The 24811-nt window shown below is 40.7% G+C and overlaps 1 protein-coding gene across 1 annotated transcript in view; it reads left to right on the top strand.

The window, feature by feature from the left end:
* LOC124613830 overlaps positions 1–24811 on the top strand; it is a 218963-nt gene that overhangs the window by 84403 nt on the left and 109749 nt on the right. Inside the window, exons 20-26 of the mRNA XM_047142553.1 lie at positions 514–746; positions 829–1083; positions 1173–1302; positions 2637–2869; positions 2952–3206; positions 3296–3407; positions 15169–15184. Of these exons, the coding sequence (XP_046998509.1) occupies positions 514–746; positions 829–1083; positions 1173–1302; positions 2637–2869; positions 2952–3206; positions 3296–3407; positions 15169–15184 (1234 nt within the window). The remainder of the gene's footprint in view (positions 1–513; positions 747–828; positions 1084–1172; positions 1303–2636; positions 2870–2951; positions 3207–3295; positions 3408–15168; positions 15185–24811) is intronic.

Below are 24811 nucleotides of genomic sequence, written 5' to 3'. Positions count from 1 at the left end.
ACAATGCAAATCTTTCAAGCTTCTTAGTCTGTCGCCAGGTTGTGTCATCACTTTACAAATGACTACTTGGGGTTTGTGCACAACCTATTCACTGTGGCGATAGTTTGTGCTGGTGATGAAAGGTTACAGATACGAGGGAGAGAGTGAAAAGCATTTCCAGAACATAGTCACTTCTCTTAACTACCGCTTAGATAACTGAAAGTATTTTACATCCCATTCAATATATGGATGGCACTGATGTTGTGTGCAATTAATGAGCTAGCACTAATACACCATGCCGTTACCCTACCAGACGGTTGCACAGTTCGGTGTGTTGATAGAATAGAAAAACCCATGGAGCTTAAGTACATGCGTTCTCGGAACAAAAGTCTGTAATCTTCAATTAAACCTCGTCCATGGTTACAAATGGGTAAAGGATTACTCATACAGAATTGTTATACATATTGTATCCACTGATTGCTACACAAATCGAAACCAAGATCTGGCTGTAATATTTATTACGCATTTTCACAGCAGCCTCCACCACATTCAAGATGATCCAGCGGTTCCCAGCGAAAAAATCCAGCCGCAACCTCCAAGATGACCTGAACGACTTCCTGGCCCTCATCCCCGTCGACGAAATCGTCAACATTGTCCTCAACTACGTCGCCAACGATGCTGAGGTGCAGGCCGCCCTCCAGTACCTCATGTCTGACGAGTTCGAGAGCATCGTCGTCTACGTCGACCAGCAGCCCGAGCTGTACGATGTAAGCAATGCTCCATTAGACACGTCGTCCACCTACGAGATGTTACATGACAAAGTTTCTGATTGCTCAAATTTTTCCACAGTTGCTGAACTTCCTCGAGGACTCGGGCCTTGACCCCTACAGCTTCCTCAACATGATCCACGACTTCCTGGGCATTCCTCAGATTACGAAACCCGCCAGCAGAATGAGGAGGAGCAGCAGGAGCCTCAAGTCCATGCTTGATGAGATCCTCGCCATCCTCCCAGTCGACGAGCTGAAGGCTCTCTACAACGAGAAGCTGGAGACCAGCCCCGACTTTGCTGAACTCATCAACAGGCTCAGCTCGGACGAGTTCCATGTAAGGCCCAATTACACTGGCACATCCTTGTCAATGTTTGTTAATCACTTCTCGATAAGGTCAGATCACTTATCTTCCTGTTTTTCCAGCAACTGGTGCTGCGCGTGGGAGAGCTGGAGGCCGTGCAGAACATGATCCAGATGCTCAGGGATGCCGGTATCGACGTGGACGCCATCGCCGACTTCTTCAGGGGGATCTTCGGCTGGGCCTCAAAAGAAAGTAAATGCTGAATAGTGAACTTTTTAATGATAATAAATGTCTAAATACAGGTTTGCAATTTCTGTTGCTTCATTCTACAAATATACGCTTAATTTACTTGAACCTAGTACTTGTTCTATAATCTGTCTGAATGCTGTGAACGACACAAAACTATACTACTGACATCATGTACTAACGATATCTTGACTTCTATTTGCCATACATAACGCCAAAACTATCTGCAGAAGAATACAAGTAATGGATATTTAGGTGTATATATTCCACATGTTATGCTCGGCCATTGGATCGATTTCATCAAATCCTGGTTTACGTCTAATTTACTGATTTACTATACAGGTTGAGACAGAAGCAGACCTTGGAACATTTTGGAGCAATTTCAACCAAATTTTTCATGTGCGTTAGTCATTATTTGTATAAAAATACTGCATGGGTGATATAACTGTAGCTATCACCCATAGCGTTAAGTTTGCAGATGAGAACCTGTGCCATGTATAAATATTCCATAATGACCAAGCCACCCTGGAGTCGTATGGTGGAAACCAGCTGACAGTCCAACATATATGTGCGACATATCTAATGCAAGCGTACATGGGCAAAGATAAGGGTAAAAACCTAGTTACTTAGATAACATAAATGGTTCTAAATGTTAGGTTTCCATTACAGCCTCACGTCTATCTCTACGCTTGTATGGACACGAGTCCGTTTATAAATAAAAATTTTGGACGAAGCGTAGCATCACATTTATCTCTACGCTTGTATGGACACAAGTCTGAGTCAGTTTATGAATAAAAATTTTGGACGATGCGTAGTACTGATGGCATTATTATTAACGTTAGGCGCAGCAAAAACTGTAAACTTTTTGAACTTCTTAGGCTGCCACTACTTTGCGTCAACTGTTTTAGTACGACTGCATGGGGCGTGTGCTAAGCCTCTTCACTGTGGTGATAATTTGTGTTGTTGGTAAAGGTGAAAGAGACAAGAGAGAGCGTAAATTCTTTTTCCAGACCGTAGAGATCTCTTCCTAAATAGCACCTAGGTAACTGAAAGTATTTTACACCCATTCAATATAGGGATGTCATTAGTGTTGCGTGCAACTTCATGAGCTATCACTAATACATTCTTCACTTACCCCTTCAGATGGCTGTTCAGTTTTATGTTTTGTAGCAATAGGCAAACCCCTCAGATTAAGTAACTTCTTTCTCGGAAGGCAAGGCTCTAACCTTCAACAAAATCACGTCCATGATGAATAACTTTCGTACAACTTGTATCCATCGATTGTTTTATAGAATCAAACCATGGTTATTGCAGTAATAGTTATTTCGCTTCTTTTACAGCACCCTTCACCGCATTCAAGATGATCCAGCGGTTCCCAGCGAAAAAATCCAGCCGCAACCTCCAAGATGACCTGAACGACTTCCTAGCCCTCATCCCCGTCGACGAAATCGTCAACATCGTCCTCACCTATGTCGCCAACGACGCTGAGGTGCAGGCCGCCCTCCAGTACCTCATGTCTGATGAGTTCGAGAGCATCGTCGTCTACATTGACCAGCAGGCCGAGCTGTACGATGTAAGCATCGCTCCATTAGACACGTCGTCCGCCTACGAGATGTTACATGACAAAGTTTCTGATTGCTCAAATTTTTCCACAGTTGCTCAACTTCCTCGAGGACTCTGGCCTTGACCCCTATGGATTCCTCAACATGATCCACGACTTCCTGGGCATTCCTCAGATTACGAAACCCGCCAGCCGAATTAGGAGGAGCAGCAGGAGCCTCAAGTCCATGCTCGATGAGATCCTCGCCATCCTCCCAGTCGACGAGCTGAAGGCCCTCTACAACGAGAAGCTGGAGACCAGCCCCGACTTTGCTGAACTCATCAACAGGCTCAGCTCGGACGAGTTCCATGTAAGTCCCAATTACACTGGCACATCATTGTCAATGTTTGTTAATCACTTCTCGTTTAGGTCAGATCACTTATCTTCCTGTTTTTCCAGCAACTGGTGTTGCGCGTGGGAGAGCTGGAGGCCGTGCAGAACATGATCCAGATGTTGAGGGACGCCGGTATCGACGTGGACGCCATCGCCGACTTCTTCAGGAAGATCTTCGGCTGGACTTTTTGAGTTCTTCTGTTCAGACGTCTGCTCAACCAAAGTTAAAATTTCCAAAATATCCTGAATTTTCTCGATCTGCGATGTAAAAGCGACGTAATAAAGGTTCATCTGTGTTGTACGACATTTCTTAATTATTATTGTGACTCAACTTCCTGCCACATCATAAAATGACATTCCAGATAATCAGGGACAATTTTATAGTACATTTTTAAGTTAGTATAGTTGACGAAGATGAGAAATGTGACTGTCACCTCCGGCATACAAACTAATCGTCTAAACCAGGCTTAAACCATTTTAGTTTAACTTCCACAAGAAACGTTACAGTGTTTGGGTTCTTCGTTCCTCATGTAACATGAGTCATTCAGGTCCGTTGCAGTAGTAAGAAAGAAAATAGCTTTCGCATGATGTGTCACCAACACAGGTCAATGAAACTTGGGCCATGCATAAAAGAACTGCTACAGTATAGTACAGTACAGTACAACACAGTACGGAAGGTAACTAAAAGAAATACGCTGTGAGGCGTAGAGAAATGACGCTTCTTATTGAAAAGGCAGTAATTACATTGAAGTCAGTGCGATTCATGATGGCTCCCGGGACAGTGCTGATTCGAGCATGCTTCCTCTCCTTGCTGCCCGACTTAGTAAGCGACTTTGTTACAAAATGTGGCACAGGATTCCTCAGAGGGTGTGATCACCACGGGCAGCAAAGATTGCACCGCAGCATGTCGCCACACTGGCCTCAAAGTTGGTGAGAAGGCGGTGAGGCATTCCGTTGCTCCACCAGCGAGGTTAACTGCTGGATGGTCGTTAGTACACGCTGTCTGCTACAGTACGCTGCATCCCATACATGCTAGATGGGATTTAAGTCGGGGAAACGGGCAATACAGGCAATTCGCTGAATGTCCCCTCGCTCCAAGAGCTCCTCCATAAAAATGCAGTCAGAGCCGAATTCACCGTTCAAACGACGCATGCGGAGGATAAGTTCAGTGTCACAATAACTTTAATCAGTGAGTGAATTGTTTTCAAAGATTTGTCATTGTGCAAAGAGCAAAGGGATTGTACCAACCAGGGGTGGGGTCGCGTGTTCCTCTCGGATCAGAGCACATTCAGTCTGCTTACCAATTCCGGACGCGCCACCATGTGGCCGATACGTACGAACACGTAAATCGCCCAGGATCATTGTCGAGCATTATTGTACTAGTGGTCCAGGTGTCGTGATGGGGACGTATAATGTTGCATGGGCCTACCGACCTCCAAATCCTGGAGCATGGTGCACTGACCGATGAACGCCATCTGACTCTGCACTCCTTCCCTATGTGAATCTTTTCAAGGGTGTACTCGGGCCCAGCTTCATACCCGACCGCATCGAATAGGTACGTGTAGGAGCACTTGGAATGAAAGGATATTGAGCAAATGGACTGATCTGTCCGTTCCCTCAGGCTTAAATCCCACAGAGCACTTGTAGTGTACGTTGGGCAGACGTCCTACAGCATTTCCACAGGCACCATCGACCATCCACCAGATGTCAATCGCACTGGTGGAGGAATGGAACGGCCTGCCACAATAACTTCTAACAAACTTCGTGGCCAGCATTGGAGGACGTTGCAGAGCATACTGTGCCGTCTGTGGTGATCACCATGTCCTACCTTTTGTACTGTCGAGGAGACCATCATAAATCGCCATGACTTCAATGTTATTGTTTTCTTTGTCTAAACGTGTCATTCCGGTTCTTCTAGATTAGATTAGATTAGATTAGTACTTGTTCCATAGATCATGAATACGACATTTCCTAATGATGTGGAACGTGTCAGCTTAATAAGAGGTGTCTATACAAGATATTACATTAGACAAAATATTACATGACACTCAATAGTTTTTTTGTGGAGGTTGGGAAATTACCCACTTACTATATCCAAAAATCATCTAATGAGTAGAAGGAGTTGCCATTAAGAAATTCTTTTAATTTCCTTTTAAATGTTATATGGCTATCTGTCAGACTTTTGATGCTATTAGGTAAGTGACCAAAGACTTTTGTGGCAGCATAATTTACCCCCTTCTGATCTAAAGTTAGATTTAACCTTGAGTACTGAAGATCATCCTTTCTCATAGTGTTGTAGCCATGTACACTGCTATTACTTTTGAATTCGTTCGGATTGTTAATAACAAATTTCATAAGTGAATTATATATTGTGAGGCTACAGTGAAGATTTCTAGCTCTTTAAATAAGTGTCTGGAGGATGATCTTGGATGAGCTCCAGCAATTATTCTGATTACACGCTTTTGTGCAATCAACACTCTTTTACTCAATGATGAGTTACCCCAGAATATGATGCCATACGAAAGCAGAGAATGAAAATATGCGTGGTAAGCTAATTTACTCAGATGTATATCGCCAAAATTTGCAATGACCCTAATAGCATAAGAAGCTGAACTCAAACGTTTCAGAATATCCTCAGTGTGTTTTTTCCAGTTCAACTCCTCATCAATGCATACACCTAGAAATTTTGAATATTCTACCATAGCTACAGATTTCTGATCGAAGTCTATATTTGTAATGGGGTCATTACATTTACTGTGTGGAACTGTATATACTGTGTTTTCTCAATGTTTAATGAGAGCCCATTTCCAGAGAACCACATAATGATTTTCTGAAAAACATCGTTTACAATTTCATCAGTTAATTCTTGTCTGTCGGGTGTGATAGCTACACTTGTATCATCGGCAAAAAGTACCAGCTTTGCATCTTCGTGAATATAGAATGGCAAGTCATGAATATATATTAAGAACAGCAGAGGACCTAAGACTGAACCTTGCAGCACCCCATTCTTGATTGTTCCCCAGTTTGAGAAATCACCAGTTTTTGCATATTATGTGAACTCTTTATTTCAACTTTCTGCACTCTTCCAGTTAGGTATGATTATACCATTTGAGCACTGTCCCATTAATACCACAGTACTTGAGCTTATCTAGAAGTATTCCATGATTTACATAATCAAAAGCATTTGATATATCACAAAAAATCCCAACAGGGGACTTCCGGTTACTCAGAGCATTTAATATATCATTAGTGAAGGTATATATAGCATTTTCCGTTGAAAACCCTTCTGGAAACCAAACTGACATTTTGTTAAAACTTTATTTTTACAAAGGTGTGAAGCTACTCTATAATACATTCCTTTTTCAAGAATTTTGGCCAAGGCAGTCAGAAGAGAGATTGGGTGGTAGTTGTTGACATCAGATGTATCCCCTTTTTTATGCAGTGGTACAACAATGGCATAATTCAGTCTATCTGGGAAAATACCCTGCTTCAGAGAGCTATTACATATGTGGCTAAGAATCCCACTTATTTCTTGGGAACAAGCTTTTATTATCCTGCTGGAAATGCCCTTAATCCCATGTGAGCTTTTATTCTTGAGAGAGTTTACTATCTTTCTAATTTCAGATGGAGAGGTGCGTGGAATTTCAATTGTATCAAATGGAGTGGGTAAGGCCTCTTCCATTAGCTGCCTTGCTTCTTCTAATGAACATTTAGAACCTATTTTCTCTACAACATTTAAAAAATGATTATTCAAAATATTTTCGACTACCGGCTTGTTGTTTATCAAGTTTCCATTCCCTTTGATGGTGATGCCATCATTCTGTACTCTTGGTTGTCCTGTCTCCCTTGTAATAATATTCCAAATTGTTTTTATTTTGTTATCAGAGGTATTAATCTCAGACATGATGCACATGCTTCTGGACTTTTTAATAACCTTTCTTAATGTAGCACAGTAGTTTTTATTTTATTTGGCTGTTTCTGGGTCATTACTCTTTCTTGTTGTTAGATACAGTTCCCTTTTGTGGTTACAAGAAATTTTTATTACTTTAGTAAGCCAAGGTTTTTTGCATAGATTTTTATAATTAGATTTAACTACTTTCTTCTGGAAACAGTTTTCAAATTCTCTTACAAGTGTATCATGAAATAAGTTATATTTTAAATTAGCATCAGGTTCCTTGTACACCTCATCCCACTCTAACTGCTGAAGATTTTCTCTGAAATTTCTAATTGTTGAGTCATTAATTGAACGCACAACTTTGGAGGGTAGTTTTGAATTACTGAATGGAGCTATGTCATATACTGTAACTAGCTGAGCATCATGATCAGAAAGTCCATTCTCAATAGGATATTCTCATTGGATATTTCTTTCAGTCACCTTTTGTATTATTCTATAGCAGTTCTCTCTATGTATCGTTCAAGTCTCATCGAGCTATATTGTTTGGTAGTCTCACATCATGCGGAAGATTTGCACATCACTGTATCTTGCATTCTGATATCCACATATTTTTTAAAATGGAAATTATAAGCTCCAGTCGTGTGAATGCCATTTTAAATATATTACATTTGCATTTACTATGGTGCAAGTTTAGTACGTTTCTCCATTCTTCTACACCGTATACTTCCTAAACGTGACTTCAGTGGCGAAGTAGAAGATTTATGTTCCAAAAACAATACAGTGAAAGGGCCTGTTACGCATCCTGCCGAGATGGAAAACATAATACAATCAAAGAATCTAATTCCCTTTCATCTCTGTTCAGAATTACCCACGAATATAATTTCTGTTCCTTTTTTTGGTTCTATCCTAAAAACTGAAACGTCGATTTTTCACATCAATCTTCGATTAACACCACAGCCTGATTTTGGTCTAGTTCTCCATCTTCGTAGTAACCGTTAGGGCGTACAACACTTGTTAACTGGTTGACGTTTTGACGCTGATCTATTGCAACACTTCAGTTAAGCACATTATGTAATGTGAACGCACGGCCGAGGTATTTAATGATAAATATCTGTTGTCAAGCAGACGAGTAATGCTAAGAGTGAAAGCAATTCCTTTGAGAGTCGAGGATTCAGCGGATGAGCAGGAGAGCTTGTCGAATTCCTCTGTTGAACGTAAATGCCTGAAGACACAGTACGTAATAAGTTCCTGCCATAAACAATTCGCCCCACGTGCAGTATCTTGTTATCACGCTAAACTGCAGTCTGAGTCCGATTACTACTGGTATTAAATTTTCTCCAGTACTTGGAAATACTCTTCAACGTATTCACATTCACATGGGCATTTTTGCAACTGGCTGTAAGAAAAGAATAAAGGGGATCTTTCACTCAATTAAAAATGTTATTCATAGTATATTATCCGAGAAAGCACAGGAGAAATGATTATTAGTATACCATTGTGGGCAGTACAATTGGTCCAACTCACCGTTCCTGCAATGTAAAATGTGTGGAGTTAAAGTTATCTGTTGTTTCATTAAAAACAGTTATTGCAAATTTTTAGAGTGTTTTCATGGCACAACAGTATTCTTTAATAGATATCGGTCTTACTTTTGGGAGCTTTTCAGATATCACTGCCGCTTCATATATGTCTATGGCAATGTTTTCATTTTGGGTATAGTTAACGAGTACACGTCAACGCGCATGATATGGATCTTACAAGTTGCAACATTACTCCAATACACGCCGTACACTCGTCTTCCACAGATTTCTCGCTTTCTATCTAGGAACCAAGGCCTGCCGTCTGTTTTGCAGTTCGAGTAATCGTTTCATTTCATATCTTCAATCCTCGTTACTCCTACGTATCAATACTAAATGAGGATCTGCAGATGAGAGTCATTAGCCTACAACCAAAGGCTATTACATTTTTATATTTAGTGAAATATGCAACATAACATTTCTCAACATTTATAGCTTGTTGCCACTGTACACACCGGGTAGATGTTCATTCATATTTAAGTTAAATACCTCTACAATTGTTATTGGATAACAGAGTCTCATACACTGTTGCGTCATCTATGAGAAGTTATCAGCTAATATCATGTAATTTGATATGTGCTTGCATTGTGAGAAATATCAATTTGTTTGGTACGTTCGCCTACATAAGCATCTTTGCATGCCTGGAGACATGAGTGGTCCGTATTTTTTGGCTACCAGAAGTAGTATTATCGAGAACCTCTTATCGAGAGCCTGCACCTCTTATATGCTGGTAGAGCTCGGTGGAGCGAGTGAGTCTGAGAGAGAGAGAGAGAAGAGTTGTGTCGCTACTGAGTGAGGAGCTTTTCATGAACCTTGTTTGAGATGCTCCCTGATGTGATTGAGGATAAAGAATGATTTTGAGATGATTTCGTAGACAGACAAGGTTACATGAATATAGTTTTTATTTGCTGCAAGCGCTTACTGTGAAGCATTGTAATGTAAAGATTTTATTATGTTTAACAATGTCTATATATTGGTGCCAACAGTGATTTATCAGGCATGTGTTCTATTTCTCTCTCCCACCAATGTAAGTTAAAATGTTTCAATAGGAAAGCAAAGAGTAAATTTTACGTTAATTTAAATATTGTGTGTAAAAGTAATTTTGTGGCGTATGATAATGCTGAGGAACAGTTATAGTTAATGCTAATTCGAATCACTTCTACGCCATTAAAAGAATTTAATATAATATCCTAATACTCTTCATTCATTTGCAGACATTTGCCAGGAGCTAATGCTCACTCTTAAATGAAAATGAAATCTGGTTAAACTTGCAATGTCACGCTCTGCACTATTGCACGGACAGTGAGCAGTGTTTCCAAAAAGATAACAAAAGTTTAATTCACAAAAGCAGCTTGAAGTTAGATAAAGCGGTTTCCCACGCAATGGTTCATTTCAGTTACATGCAATTCGCCTCTTCATACTCTTGCAGCATGCAGGTAGTGTAGATCCGAGTTATCCGTTGGAAGGAGAGAAATCATTTTAGGGCATAAATGAACTTTTTGAGAGAAATTAGAAACAGTTTTCATTCACAAAATTTTCATACGAATTCAGTAGATGCGTTTTTCTAATTCGGCACAGTTTCAAGACGCAACAGTTAGCTATTGTGTGCTATTGTTTCATGACATAGGCTTTCTTCGCATTATCAATAACGATTCTTTATGCTCAGTCTCGTTTACAGATAGGTTCAGTTAAGATTAATTGGAATAACAGTTACTGAAAGTAATTTACATAGTTAATGTTGGTGTTCACAAGCAGGGTAGCAAAGGCGATTCTAGCTCAAAATACATAGGCGACAATCTAACAGGAATTTGCAAGTCAGGTAGTTTCTAAGTAACACAATGATTGCCATTATTTTCACTCAGTTATAATAGTAGAATTATAGTTAAATGTTTCCAATTCTTCTAAAAGCTTTCTACGCATGGCACTGCGTAAATGGTACACCAGCCCATCGGTTCGTTCCACCGCATAATCAGTGTTACTACCTGTGATCTGTGCCAGACTTCTTTCGTTTTTTTAAATGTTTACTTGCTTTCACTAGCCACTCTACTGCCACGGATTCGAAAATTTTCAAATATCTAATTCTAATTTTGTTTGGGAGGCTCTTTTGGCTTTCTGTAATTTGATACAAAATGACGTTGAATGAGTTTCCATGTTCGAGCTGTAGTGGTATTCTAGTAGATATACTGATTTTTTCTTTTCCGTTTAGCTGTATTTGTCATTACCTGCTTGAATGAAGGGGGCTTATTCACACACACGATGGACTGCTGAGTTCTTGCAGAGAGTTCCTCAATCCTTTTGCCCACACGTTGCGTTACGGATTCATTCCTGAAGTTGTTATGTGGGCTGCAGACACATCAACGTCTTCTGCTGTTATGGGAAGCCGCCTTCTTCCTCCGAGCTTTACATTTCCCTAGGCCTGCTAAGTCTCACTGTAGACCCGAACAGACGACAAAACATTGTGACCACTGCCCATCGCGACGCTGGTCTGATGGCGTCGCGGGCACGTGACGCGGTAACAAAAGTATGTAAGCGGAGCACACGCGGACGGGGAATCACACTGGTGAAGATACGGGCTGCAAGTGGGGAAATACATTGAAATAAGCGACTTTGACAAAGGGAAGATTATTATGACGCAGAGTCTGTGAACCAGTATCTCGGAAACGGCGGAGCTGATCGAGTGTTTACATACTACTGTCGTGAGCATCTGCGGAAGGGTGTAGAAGGACAGTGAAACTAACAAGGGGAGGCCGCCAACTGTGAAATTCAGATTCGATTCATACTGCGCATAATAAAAGCTCATGGCCAGAGGTGTAATGTGACAAAGCACCAAGATGCACTTCTCAGCCGTTGTCGAGAAAATCGACAGTTAATAGAAACCAATGCGGTGAAATACTCTCTACGATTAATAAATCTCTACAGCGTCGTGGCGCAGCGGTAAGCGCTCGGGTTCGTAATCCGAAGGTCGCCGGATCGAATATATATATATACATATATAATTCCCGGCAATCAGTTGCAACAATTATGCATATAATAAGTTGTTGAAAGTCGTTTGTCGTGGAAAAACTGGCGACTTCGAACATCATTATGTTTTCCGCAAACAAAGTTGTATTTCACAAATATTATTAATTGTCTTCATAATGTTAACCACGTATAGTTAACGGAAGACGTAGAAACGATATTCCGAAACGAATACGTAAAGCGTAAGTCAAACGTTCGAATTAGAATAGAGACCCCACGAACACAAATTTGCTGTGGCAGGTATGAAATATAAACTCCGTTACTCGCTCGTTACACTTGAATGACAGATGTTGAATGGGCCGAAATGAGCCGCCGCATAACAGCGTAGTTGCCTGCTAACTTCGAAAGAAGGTAGATGCGGTCCCTAGCGCAACTTATAACATTGTCGAAAATCAGTGCGGACGGGAGAGCTTTGGTACACCCTGTTAAAAAAAACGGAAAAATGGAGGCGGTACAATTGGAGAGCGATCCGCCAACATGCATAAGCAATTCATTAATACTTTATATATATATATATATATATATATATATATATATATATATATATATTTGAATTACAAAAAACTAATAATAAAAAAAATTGCGTGGCGCGAGATTCGATCCGGCGACCTTCCGATTACGAACCCGAGCGCTTACCGCTGTGCCACGACGGTGTAGAGAATTATTAATCGTCGAGAGTATTTCACCGCAACGGTTTCTTTTAACTGTCGATTTTCTCGACAACGGCTGAGAAGTGCATCTTGGTGCTTTGCCACATTACACCTCTGGCCATGAGCTTTTATTGTGCGCAGTATGAATCGAATCTGAATTTCACAATTGGCGGCCTCCCCTTGTAAGGGTTAGGTACTAAATGGCTGGACGTCCTCGACTCTTTACAGAACGTGGGGTTCGGAGGCCTGTCTCCTCGGTAAAGTAGGATACATGGTGATCTGTGGCATCTCTGCCAAAAGAGCGTAATGCTGGTACAAGGACTTCGGAGCACACCGTTCACCGTACACTGCTGAACATGGAGCTCCGCAGTAGACCACCCCCACATGTTCACATGTAGACCTAATAACATCGTCAGTTACGTTTGCAATGGGCACTGGACCATGGGAAATCGACTGTCGATCAGTGGAAACGTGTTGGCTCTTCGACTGAATCACATTTAGCCACATTAGGTCGATGGTCGTTTACAAAAACACCATCATCGAGGTGAAAGGCTGCTTGAAACGTGCAGCGCGTCACGGGCGCAGGCTGGGGGGGAGGGGGGGGGGGGGTGCGGTGTTCTGCTATGGCAGACATTCTCGTGCGCTTGTACGGGACCTGTGGTAGTAATCGAAGACATGCTGACAGTTACGAACCATCTGCATCCCTTCATGCTTCATGTTGTAAGTAGGCTGTTTATTGCCGGCCGCGGTGGTCTAGCGGTTCTAGGCGCTCAGTCCGGAACCGCGCGACTGCTACGTTCGCACGTTCGAATCCTGCCTCGGGTATGGATGTGTGTGATGTCCTTAGGTTAGTTAGGTTTTAGTAGTTCTAAGTTCTAGGGGACTGATGACCTCAGATGTTAAGTACCACAGTGCTCAGAGCCATTTTTAGGCTGTTTACGTTTTTATGTTGGTAACGCCACGTAGCGCTCTGTATGAAAATCATTGACTGTGCTGTGTGCAGTCTGTGGCTGGTTGGCATTATTAAAATATTCGCTATTGTAGTGGTGGGCACTTGGATGTGAACAGCGCATAGCGTTGCGCAGTTGGAGGTGAGCAGCCAGCGGTGGTGGATGTGGGGAGAGAGATAGCGGAGTTTTGAGAGCGGATGATCTGGACATGTGTCCATCAGAGACAGTAAATTTGTAAGACTGGATGTCATGAACTGATATATATATTATGGCTTTTGAACACTGTTAAGGTAAATACATTGTTTGTTCTCTATCAAAATCTTTCATTTGCTAACTATGCCTATCAGTAGTTAGTGCCATTAGTAGTTGGAATCTTTTATTTAGCTGGCAGTATTGGCGCACGCTGCATTGCAGTAGTTTGAGTAACGAAGATTTTTGTGAGATAGGTGATTCATGAACGGTATAGGTTATTGTTACTCAGGGCCATTCTTTTGTAGGGATTTTTGAAAGTCAGATTGCGTTGCGCTAAAAATATTGTGTGTCACTTTAAGCACGGTCATTTATAATTTTTCTAAGGGGACGTTTCAATGTCTCCCGCGAAGGCGATGTCATATTTCAGTAGTATAACTGTCTGTGTCTTGGAGCCAGTGGTTTGAGGAGCATTATAATGAACTCACGTTCAAGTGTTGGCGACCACATTCGCCTGATGTAAGTGCTATGGAACGCATCTGCGTCGCTATCGTGCGCCATCAATGCGTACGCAAATCAGCGGCTCGTTAATTGCGCGAATTGCGTGACCTGTGCGTAGACATCTAAAGTCACATACCTCCGTAAACCTACCAACAAACTGTCGGCTCCCCGATAAGCAGAATCAGTGATGTATTTCGTTCCAAAGGCGGACAAATAAGCTATTAAGCAAGTGGGCATAATGTTTTGGCTCATCAGTGTATGTAGGGTCCTAGACGGGAGACGTTAGAAGTCGAACGCCATGCTCAGTGAGCTGTCCCCCCTCCGAACTGGTCTTCATGTTTGACAAAGAACAAGTCCAAAAGTCTATATCACAAGCAATTTATTCAAAGTATCGTTAGCGGTCATCTGAATGTTTGAAATTACAGTAATCGAGAGGAAGACAAAGTATTAGCGCTTCTCTCATCCTCACAAGGTACTGGAAAACACTGTGTGGTGTAAAGGGGGACGGACTTGCCTGTTAGTCCTAGAAAATAGAAAATGTGCAATTGTAAAAACACAAACGATGACTGACAACCGGAAGAGACTTTGTCAGAAGCGAGTGCCCAGAGAAGCGATTTTTTTTTTTTTAATTTTCATCAGAAGATGGAAATTACTGAACGCCTCCCTATTCTGATCACGATTTATGGTTAACGATCTTTCGATATAATTTCTACCATGAGCAAAGGAAGAACTCTTCCGCTGCGTGGCTTTGAAGTAAGTCAAGATAACATCGCAAATGTGACCGATAAGAGTAGCGATAGGGCTATAATTAGCGCCTTTAATCGTATTTAAATCCACTGCATACAGCAAAAGCAGTGATTAATCCATCCAGAAATTGAACGTTGTTACGTGACTTCAATCGAAACTTACTCTTCAAATTAAATGTACCTACAATTTTAAAGTTTTAATCTGAAAGCCGAAATTTCCAATAAATATCGTTCGGAACTCAGCGTTACGAACAACATCTTAAAAACATTGCGTTGCTCGAGATGTTTCTTCGAGAGCACATTTTCACTGATAAGATACACTGTATGCAGCAACCCTTTATTATCAGTATTCCATGGTATATAATACATTAGGATTACATTGTGAATCTAACGAACTTTTGCATTCTGCTGCACAGATTCTGCGAGTAAAAGGTAAAGCAAAATACAAAATCATATCCCAGACATCGAAAGGTACCACCACTTCTGTCTTACATGGTAACTAACATCAAATGGTCAAAGATATCCAATTCATTTACCATGCATCTTAGTGCATTCACCATCTTAGTTCATTCACAATAACTTTACATTGATCTAAAGGTACCTTAAGACTGAAAACCAACACCAACAAACAAAAACACACAGTTATTGAAGTTCGGCAAATTTGTAACTGTTCTGAGTTTGACAAACTTACAACTTTTGTCAACTGTAGTAAAAACCCAGACAATGACGCATGTGGTCCGGAAGATTTTTGTTAAAAATAGTAACCCATGAAGTCTATAATCCTGTATTGGAGGAGGATCCTTGTATTGAAGGCGAGGTTTCTAAAATTTTCTCAGAGTGACATGTGAGCAATTCGAAGAACTCTTTGAGAGTATTAGCACTTCATATTCAACAGAAAGACACAAATTTTAGAGCTGCAATATCACCAACAGAACAACGTTGATTTTTGGCAACAGGTGACACATGTACAAATTTATTGTACTCTCATCGAATATCAGTGGCCAAGATTAACGAAACTGTGCCTAGAGTGTGCCGTGTTATCTTGCATGTACTCAAGGATTTTATTATTTTACTATCTATACATTAATACACGCAATTATCGACACATACTACATATTCAGTTCCCACCCAATATCTCACCATCTTGTCGTATCAGTTTGCCTTAGTAGTTGGCGGGCACTTCAACTTTAAGTAAAAAATATAAGTTGCCAGAACCACTTTAAACATATGCACCTACACTCAAACACAATGTACCTTGCCAGCATTTCCCTCTGAAAGGAAGTGATCAAAATATATTCTAATACCCAAAATGAACATCGCTGTCACTGTCTTAAACATTAAAAGACTGTTAAGTTAAAATAATTTATTCATAAAATTATTGAATCAAAAGGCAACCCATAGAGGTTACTCAACTTTAGTTTCTAATAAAAGCTGAATAGTTACTTCTGTGGAGCAGTCACCGTTATATAAATACAAGAAAGAAGCGAAGCAGACGACACGGCAATGCGCAAGCGCCAGTCACCCAAATGTTCACTGACCATAAGCTGTAAACACGAAACAAAACTTCCCTCAACTAGTTTTACAAACTCGGGATTTCAAACAACTGCTGACAACAGTTGAAAGCTAAGTCCGACTTCAAGCTTACAACTGTTCCGAGTGGAGTGTTTTGGAGGTGGTTTTCGGTGTGAAGTTTCCTTACGCTACGCAGCTGCCAATTTCCATACCGCATTCACTGGGTCTAGAACTAAGTCAGACTTCGAGATCTAAGCAGTTGTTAGCCGCGTGTGTTGGAGACGATTTTCGGTGTGTTGGTACCTTGAAACGGAAACTGCTAAGCATATTCCTAAACCACATACTGTAGTATCTGCTACCTTATTTTACTCGCGCAACTCTAGTAAGACGAGCAAGATCAAAGTTATGAAAAGTTACGACATCTTAGTTTGAACTTTTACCTCGGCGAGTAATGATGCAGTATCTCTTCATCTTTCAATGCGATTTAAGGAAGTATTTGCTTTACTATAGATAGCAACCAAAAAAGCACTCACCGCTCTTAGACGCACGGTGTTGTTCTGTGTGAAATACCAGTGGCAACAGTACGCTGGAATGCAGCGGATATTATTTTGTGCGAGACATCGGAGAACTGAGTTTTTTCAGGAGAGAGTCTTTGTAAAATCAAGCCATTGTTCTAACACCCAAATCTCCAAATATCAGACAGTCATATCGGTACCAAACGTTATAGATCGATAGAGTATCAACCAAAACACCGATTTAGTTCGTACTATGTGCTGTCGTCCGGTATAGCATGCATAAACGGTAATTAAAAGTAACAATAGAACTACGGAGCAAAGGGAAAGTGTATCTGTTCAAATGGCTCTGAGAACTATGGGACTTAACTTCTGAGGTCGTCAGTCCCCTAGAACTTAGAACTACCTAAACCTAACTAACCTAAGGACATCACACACATCCATGCCCGAGGCAGGATTCGAACCTGCGACCGTAGCGGTCGCGCGGTTCCAGACTGTAGCGCCTAGAAACGCTCGGTCACACCGGCCGGCAAAGTGTATCTGTGAGCAGGTATTGTGCAGATCATGAGTGGGTGAGTTGATACAACCTGAGGTCGTCGTGTCAAAGGTCCCGCCTTCAAACCCAGAGATAACAATTTTTGTTTAATTGTTTACGCGTGGAACTCTTATACGGGAGAACATTTTCCTGACATGTAAAAGGACTTTCCGGAGTTTGTAGCAATGTTGTTTTGGCAGTCTGCTTTCGCTTCATTAGTTAAAAGTAGCGAACCTATAGAAAACATTTATATAGATAGGCGTGGTACTCTGACAGACATGTTCTACAGAACAGACACCACTCGTAGTGAAGCAGCTAGTGCATTTGTAGTTTCGCAGAATACACATTAGCAATCGGAACAGTCGAATAAAGAAACAGTTGCATCACACGTGCTGAAGTATTAATAGTTGCAATAATAATTATGATAATAGTGTTCTTCATGACCTGAACGTATAAAATAACTTACCAGAAGACTAAATCAAAATTCACCTTATTTCGGCAAGCATGCTCCATTTCATTTGCCAATCGCTATTATTACTATTACTTCCGCGCGTGTGAAGCAATTGTTTCTTTTTTTCTGTTCTGATTGCATGATCTGTGAAACTACAAATTGCGCCCTACAGGTTTGATACTTTCAACGAAACGAAGCGAACACAGACTATCAAGAGAACATTGCTGAAAACTGCCCTTTTACATTTCATAAGCATGTTGTCCCATATGACACATTCATGCATAATACAGTAAAAAAATTGTCATCATTGTGGTATGAACCGAGGACCCCTGATACTTCCCCAAGGAAGCCATACATATTCTTTACTCATAGTTCTGCTCCCTAGTTCTGGTTTTAATTTTAGTTAACATTTTCGCTCGTTCTGCTGGACGACAACACACAGCACGAACTAAATCCGAGTTTCGGTTGATACTCTTTCGATATACGACGTTTGGTACTGATATGAGTGACATCTGGAGGTTTGGGTATAAGACGCCATTGCGTAAACACTGATCACAAGAAAGTTTAAGTCATTAATCCTAAAGAATTATTACTAGAATTTGTTCGAATTTATCTAGGGGAAGTGTCCTCTGAAGAATACGACCTGATTTATATGCAAAAAGGTGCGTGTTGGTGATTACGTTAATCAGCATAATTCTACTTTTTTCCGTAACTGGCATGGAAACATCTAATCTTTGTTTTCGGGTATGCTGATAACCACAATGTTAATCAAAATGCAAGATTAGCTCTCGTTTTGAAGTTATAATAACTTTATGTTGTTGGCTATCCACGTACTCGTGTTTAACTTGGTGTTATCCCTGGGAGGAAGGTCACTTAAGGCGTTTGTAGTCTTCTGCAGATGATTCCCTGCTTAATTTCCAGCAGTAATAGGCTAACACTGATGTACTCCACCTTAGCTGGTATCTCATTTCCATGTTCGCACCACCATTGTCAGGAAAGAAGTCGAAGTGGGAATCTAGGAAATTTAATTTTAAGAACACGTTGCACCCCAGTCCGTTGTAGCAGTGCAGAAGATTTACCACAAGATCCTTATAGTTTTCTGCCCTTTTATTTCCTAGGATGTTTGTTGACACTTGAAAACAAAGGCATTGCAACCTAATGTTTCATCGGTTTGGGTATCTGGGGACCACAAAAATCGCCTCTTTTATTTTCGCCTCACTAAAACGCGGGAGTTTATTCATTAAGCCCAGTTTTATACAAAGAGTAGGGATAATTATGTTCTTGAATTCGACAAGTGCTTCGTGCGTAACATTGTAAGATCGTAGTTCAAGTGATGGCAATTAGGTCAATCTTTCTTTTTTATAATGGAGTGTTTTTGCGTGGCTATCCCAGACGGACGGGAAGCAACAGAATTTGGCGTAGTCTTGCTGTAGTCCAAATAATATGCGTACGACTTTCAGACCCACGGAAATCTGTCATTTAAACGTGTCATAGTTCAATCGCAATAACAACTGTTTCATGTTATTGTATGTTTCTTTCAAATGAAGGGCTTATTTCAATAGTGGTACAAGTCCATTACCTCCACTTTCCTGTCTATAATGCTTTTGAAATTAATGAGCCAAACAAACAGAAAGAAAGATTCATCTCTAGCAAGAAGCTATATGCTAGAATATTTCTGGTATCTCAAGTGTAGATTTTTCAGTGCTCATTTAGGACCCTGTATCTCAATATGAACAAAAATAGACTTGTACCACTATCGAAATAAGCCCTTCATATAAGGTGCATACTCAGTGTGAATCGATGATAACACATTGCCATTATACAGTAGCACACACTTGCGATTTACTTCGGAGGAGTCGATAAACAATCTCCACTGATCACTTTTTAGTCAATGCCCACAACTACCTCTAGCCCCTCTACATCACTACAAAATAATAAGTTATTTTCCCTTTAGAAAAATGGAAGGAATGGCATATAGCGGCAACGGAACGCAGTCACATTCGCCGTTTTATCAAGACAAACCCAGTGTTGTAGTCTAGACACCAACAGTTCCGCTTTACCTTTCAGCAGTTCCAGATCTCTCACTAAATCATGAAGTTCATACTGTGTACAGTCATCGTTGCACACAAAAGCATGACCTCTTGAAGAACTGGGTTTTAAAAGTGATGTTGCGGCACTGGTTTCACTACCATCCTCGGCAGTGTTACAGTCAGGTGGGTCAGGAACAGCCAGTCTGTTCCCGGGAGGCACTGGTCGCGTCGCCGATGCTATGTTAGGATGTGTCAAGGAATAACATGTGTCAATGGAGTTCTCATACAAAAGTAACAATCGTTCACATCGTTTGATGGTTCTCGCCATATCATGGGTATAGCAAAGCCCACGGAAGCTCTTTTACGATTCAGTCACGAATGAAAGCTCGAGACACAAGATATGCAACATACATGGGAAGTCCATGGCTTGTCTTGGTCCCCGACTTCACAACCAAAGTATAGTCTACACTCCTTCCTTAATATACGGCTTTATTGGCCTCTTTTGCGATTTCAATGAAGCCTGTCCGCAAATTAGCAAAACTTGTCAGCACTGTTTACGCATTTGCGACGCATATTGCATCACAGGAATTACAGTTACCACACGCACTAACTATACTTCAGTAACACGTTCTTCCTGCACATGAACAGAACACAGCCTGTAACAGACTGAAACTGCGCTTAAATGAAACATGCTCCGGTCCTCTCACCCCCTTCCGCTTTCCTTTGTTTCCGCGACCCCGGGCTAAAAATAGTGAAAAAAGCACACACAGCTGTTGTTGTCAGAAACTTCATCACACTGACTACCATCAGCGGGATTTCGAAGCCTGTGTTGAAAAGGACTGATAACAAATTCTAACAAAGTATATTATAGTTGAATGCATTCTCCTCTGACTAGGAAATGACAGTTAATTCGAGTTTTTCGTTGCCGTTTTCGTTATCAGTGTGCTCGATTTATTTCATCCCAGTTACATTTTTATCGTTGGCTAGTGTTATTTTCATTGAAACTGAATTACGAAGTACGACGGCGTCTGAATCGTGCAGACTGGACTGGTAGTATAAACCACGGGCAGTTTTATTTGGAGGAAGACTATTGTCCTTTTCTGAATGTATTAATGAAATCTACTTGAGGATCATCCAGTTTTCATTAATTACACTATCATAGCACATCGACGGATTCCGGTCGATCTATAGTGAGAAGGTCACGACTTTATATGAGGTTTCAGCCTTCGCCGAGAAGTCGTAGCTTCATCGAAGAGCAGGTGACTAGATTCTCCAGAAAGCTGTACAACCACTGCCTTACTCAAAGTATAGTAGAGAATTTTACGCTGTTCAGTATAGCACTCACAAGAAGAAAAAACTGCTACGCTAACTTTAAGTAAGATTCTTCATCTGGCATGCAATACATTTCATGATGTTAAAGTCAACCAGTACAAAGTTACTCCGAGTTAGCGTCCTTTTCTTTATTTTCATTTCTTTTGAGAGATATATATAACTCGGAGTTCATGTTACTTTTTTTTATTGAACCACTATAGAAAACTTTACTGTTCTTCAATCAGACACTGCGAGTAATTGTTTGAGAAGATGGAACACTTATTTCGAGACTTCGGTAGTTTCAACTTTTTCGAATTCTTTGTTCGCTCAACATATTTTTCAATCACTTTTGTGCTGAGGGCTACTTTTTCACGCTTTTACTTGGTCTGTGCACCGTTTCGTAATGTTGTCACGTACCCAACGAAACCAACATCAAGGAACGATTTCAAAACGATTTTTTTCACGCTAATTCTCAGCCTGAAATAATGAATATGAATGAGTGAGAAACCAGCAGCTGCTGCCGTAGCAAATGAAGTTATATTTAGTTCTTTCATATAAGAATATCAAATCGTAAGTAAATGTTTAAAACAGTTTAACTGATTGCATCGAATATCCTGACCGCAAATGCTGTCATGCAAGGAACGGGAAAAACGCTTCCACTTAATAATATTACTTGTTTCCCCATTTTTTTGCCTTTTTTCCTGTCCCTTATATCACCTCAATACATTTAAAATCAATAAAATTTAGAAGTTTCTCGTAGTCTCCCTGAGAATTCACAGACCATAAATTGAATATGTATATGGAATCCACGTTTGATGGTGTTGGAAAGGCCAAACTTATACGCAGTCATTCAAAATGATCTAGACATTTTCAAGTGATTGTAAAAAATTTGTCGAGGTTTATATGTATGGAAACAGCAACACAAGAGGTTTTCTTGTGCCATTTCCACAAATGTTCAAATGTGCCATTAGTCACAAGCCCACGTCCAGTCTATGGTCTACTTCGGGCAAAACTCGCCCTAAAGTGTCAGCGTAGATGTAAGTCACAGTTACGCAGATACGTTCTCTTAAGTCAGCGATGTTGTTATAGGCAGGTGGAGGAGTGAAAACAGTGTCTTTGATGTAACCTCACAGGCAAAAGCCATGCAGTATCAAGTCCTTAGAACGTAGGAGCCGAAACAGCAACTGGAGAGTGCCAGCCCAGCTGACGCACGACAGCTCCATCGTCGTATCAGCGCAACACTGAAGAACTCAAGTACATCGTTTTGAAGTGCAGTGGAGCACCATCCTACAGACAAGTCGAATTATCACTGTCCTCTTGTAGTCGAAGCATGACCTATGCAAAACGCCTTCTTCGTTGGTCTGGCAGCAATGTTGCTTCAGATAAGTGGCGCCCTACGACGTCGCCTTCGGACTCGGCGACACATGTGAAAAAAAGTCAGAGCTCAGAATTTGACGTGAGGTGTAAGGTCGGTTAACCAGGTCACACTGGCACAACCTATCACCACAGTTCGCCCCAAATATACTGTGGGCGTGCTACACGATGGTGAGGTAGTCGCACCCCTTCTTATCCTCATTTCACACCTTCTTTTGACGTCTCTGCCATGGAGGTCACAACCACGACGCCCAAGCGCTGAAATCACGTGATTTTCTAATGGGTGGCCGAGAAAAACATTTCAGAGACACCGCCGCTCAGAATCAACAGGAAAGGGCCTCGGGTGTGGCATAAAACACGTAAAGGGCGCCAATGAAACCACTCCTACCTTTAGGACGTTGATTCCCACACGTTTCGCAGTCGAAATCCACAATTCACTGTGCGATGGACTACGTGATGACTTTCTTGACAACCTTTGACACAGCTGACAGCCCCTGACGATTGAACCCTTCACTAGGGACCTTATGTGCGAGCAAACTAGAGATGGACCAAACGGCTATTTTGGAGTATTTGTTATCACGGTTACGTTTATTTTTCACTACCTAATTCACCAGACGGAGTTACAGTGAAATAACTAGGTGGAATCCACCAGGTTATTTTATCAGTATGGTTCAAATGGCTCTGAGCACTATGGGATTTAACTTCTGAGGTCATCAGTCCCCTAGAACTTAGAACTACTAAAACCTAACTAACCCAAGGAAATCACACACATCGATGCCCGAGGCAGGATTCGAACTTGCGACCGTAGCGATCGTGCGGTTCCAGACTGTAGTGCCTAGAACCGCTCGGCCACCCAGTATGGCTTCTATCAGTATCATTATAACTGCGAGCAGTGCGAAGTGGTAGGAATGTCTATGAATCGTGCCACAACCTCAGCTAATTAACTGTCCAGTACATTTCAGTTAATGTTTGAACGGTTATTAGTGTTTCACAGTAGACGTATGCAGATTATCGGTCGCTATTAGAAATATTATCTTCGCAATATTATCCTCGCAGCTGCAACAGAAAGTACGCGGAACATTGCCACAACATTGTTAAAGTGAAATGTTAGAAGTTCCCTCTTTCAAGTACGAACTAAAATGTACCCTGAATGCTGTAGCTAAAATTTAAAGCTTAGCTTCTGGTGCTGTTCATTCAATGGAATAAGTTGAATAAGTTTAGTGCCTTGTAATAACAACGCAAAAATATACGTGATATGTTATATTCGCTTACTCCTGCATAAGATAGTCCATTTGAAGGAAGTTTTATGAGATCTGGAAAACTGCTAGATTTCTTCAGCTACCGGGAAGGTGTTTTCTTTTTTTTTCTTTTTTTTTTTTTTTTTTTTTTTTTTTTTTTTTTTTTTTTTTTTTTTTTTTTTTTAAACGAGCAATTACATTTCTCCAAGTCTTCAGTTTGTTGTGTGTGTCTTAATTTTTGCGACATTGTACAGAGATTCCAGTGGATGACTGGTTGCGTTAACCTCGATGGAGTAACAGATTTAAACAATACAGACGCCATTACTGCACCTTTTTACGCTGTTGATCTAATTCTCCTTTTGGTATCCATATTTTGAGATTCTGGAGGGCTAACTTCTGTATATAACAGAACCTGAAGATGGTAATGAGCGCACATGGCAGAAACTTTTTCAGTGTTACCTAACATAATAGAAAATTAACTGCCTTGAACTCTTTGAAAACAAAAATGCATATATTATTCAAATATCTTCGTGTAGTAGCCACAAGTACTAATAGGCCCTAATGTATTTAAATCTATACTTGTATTTAAATTCCACTCACAAATTAAAATATCTGACCTGATTATTATCGTAACCATACCTGTATTCATCTGAAGTATGTCTCCATGATATGCTTAATTTGTCGTATACGTCTGAAGTGTAAATATTCCATTATACAGTTTTCCTGTATAAAACTGATATGCTTAATACTCTGTAGATATGTTTTCCAAGCCAGTGGCTAAAGACTAATAAAACAAAAAAGCCTATGTGTAATGCAGGTGCATAAATTGAGAAAACTAGTTTTTCTCTTAGTAATTCCACAGAGCTAAGTATCGCCCAATTACACAAGATTTTTGTACTCATAACATGATAACATAAACGTTGATGAAATTGGTCTGTGATACAGCTCTGGCACTTTTTTCATTATGATGAGTCCAGTAAGAATTAGGGATATAGTTTACTTCGAGAAGATAGTCAACTATTTTCCATTTTATATCACCTACAATACAAAAATACTTCAATAAGCCTAAAATCCCAAAAAATATTAACAAGTTGCA

The sequence above is a fragment of the Schistocerca americana genome, chromosome 4 (genome assembly GCF_021461395.2).
Source record: "Schistocerca americana isolate TAMUIC-IGC-003095 chromosome 4, iqSchAmer2.1, whole genome shotgun sequence".
NCBI classification, from domain to species: domain Eukaryota; kingdom Metazoa; phylum Arthropoda; class Insecta; order Orthoptera; family Acrididae; genus Schistocerca; species Schistocerca americana.
The sequence above is the reverse complement of the archived record's forward strand: the minus strand, read 5'-3'. Positions and strand labels throughout refer to the sequence as shown.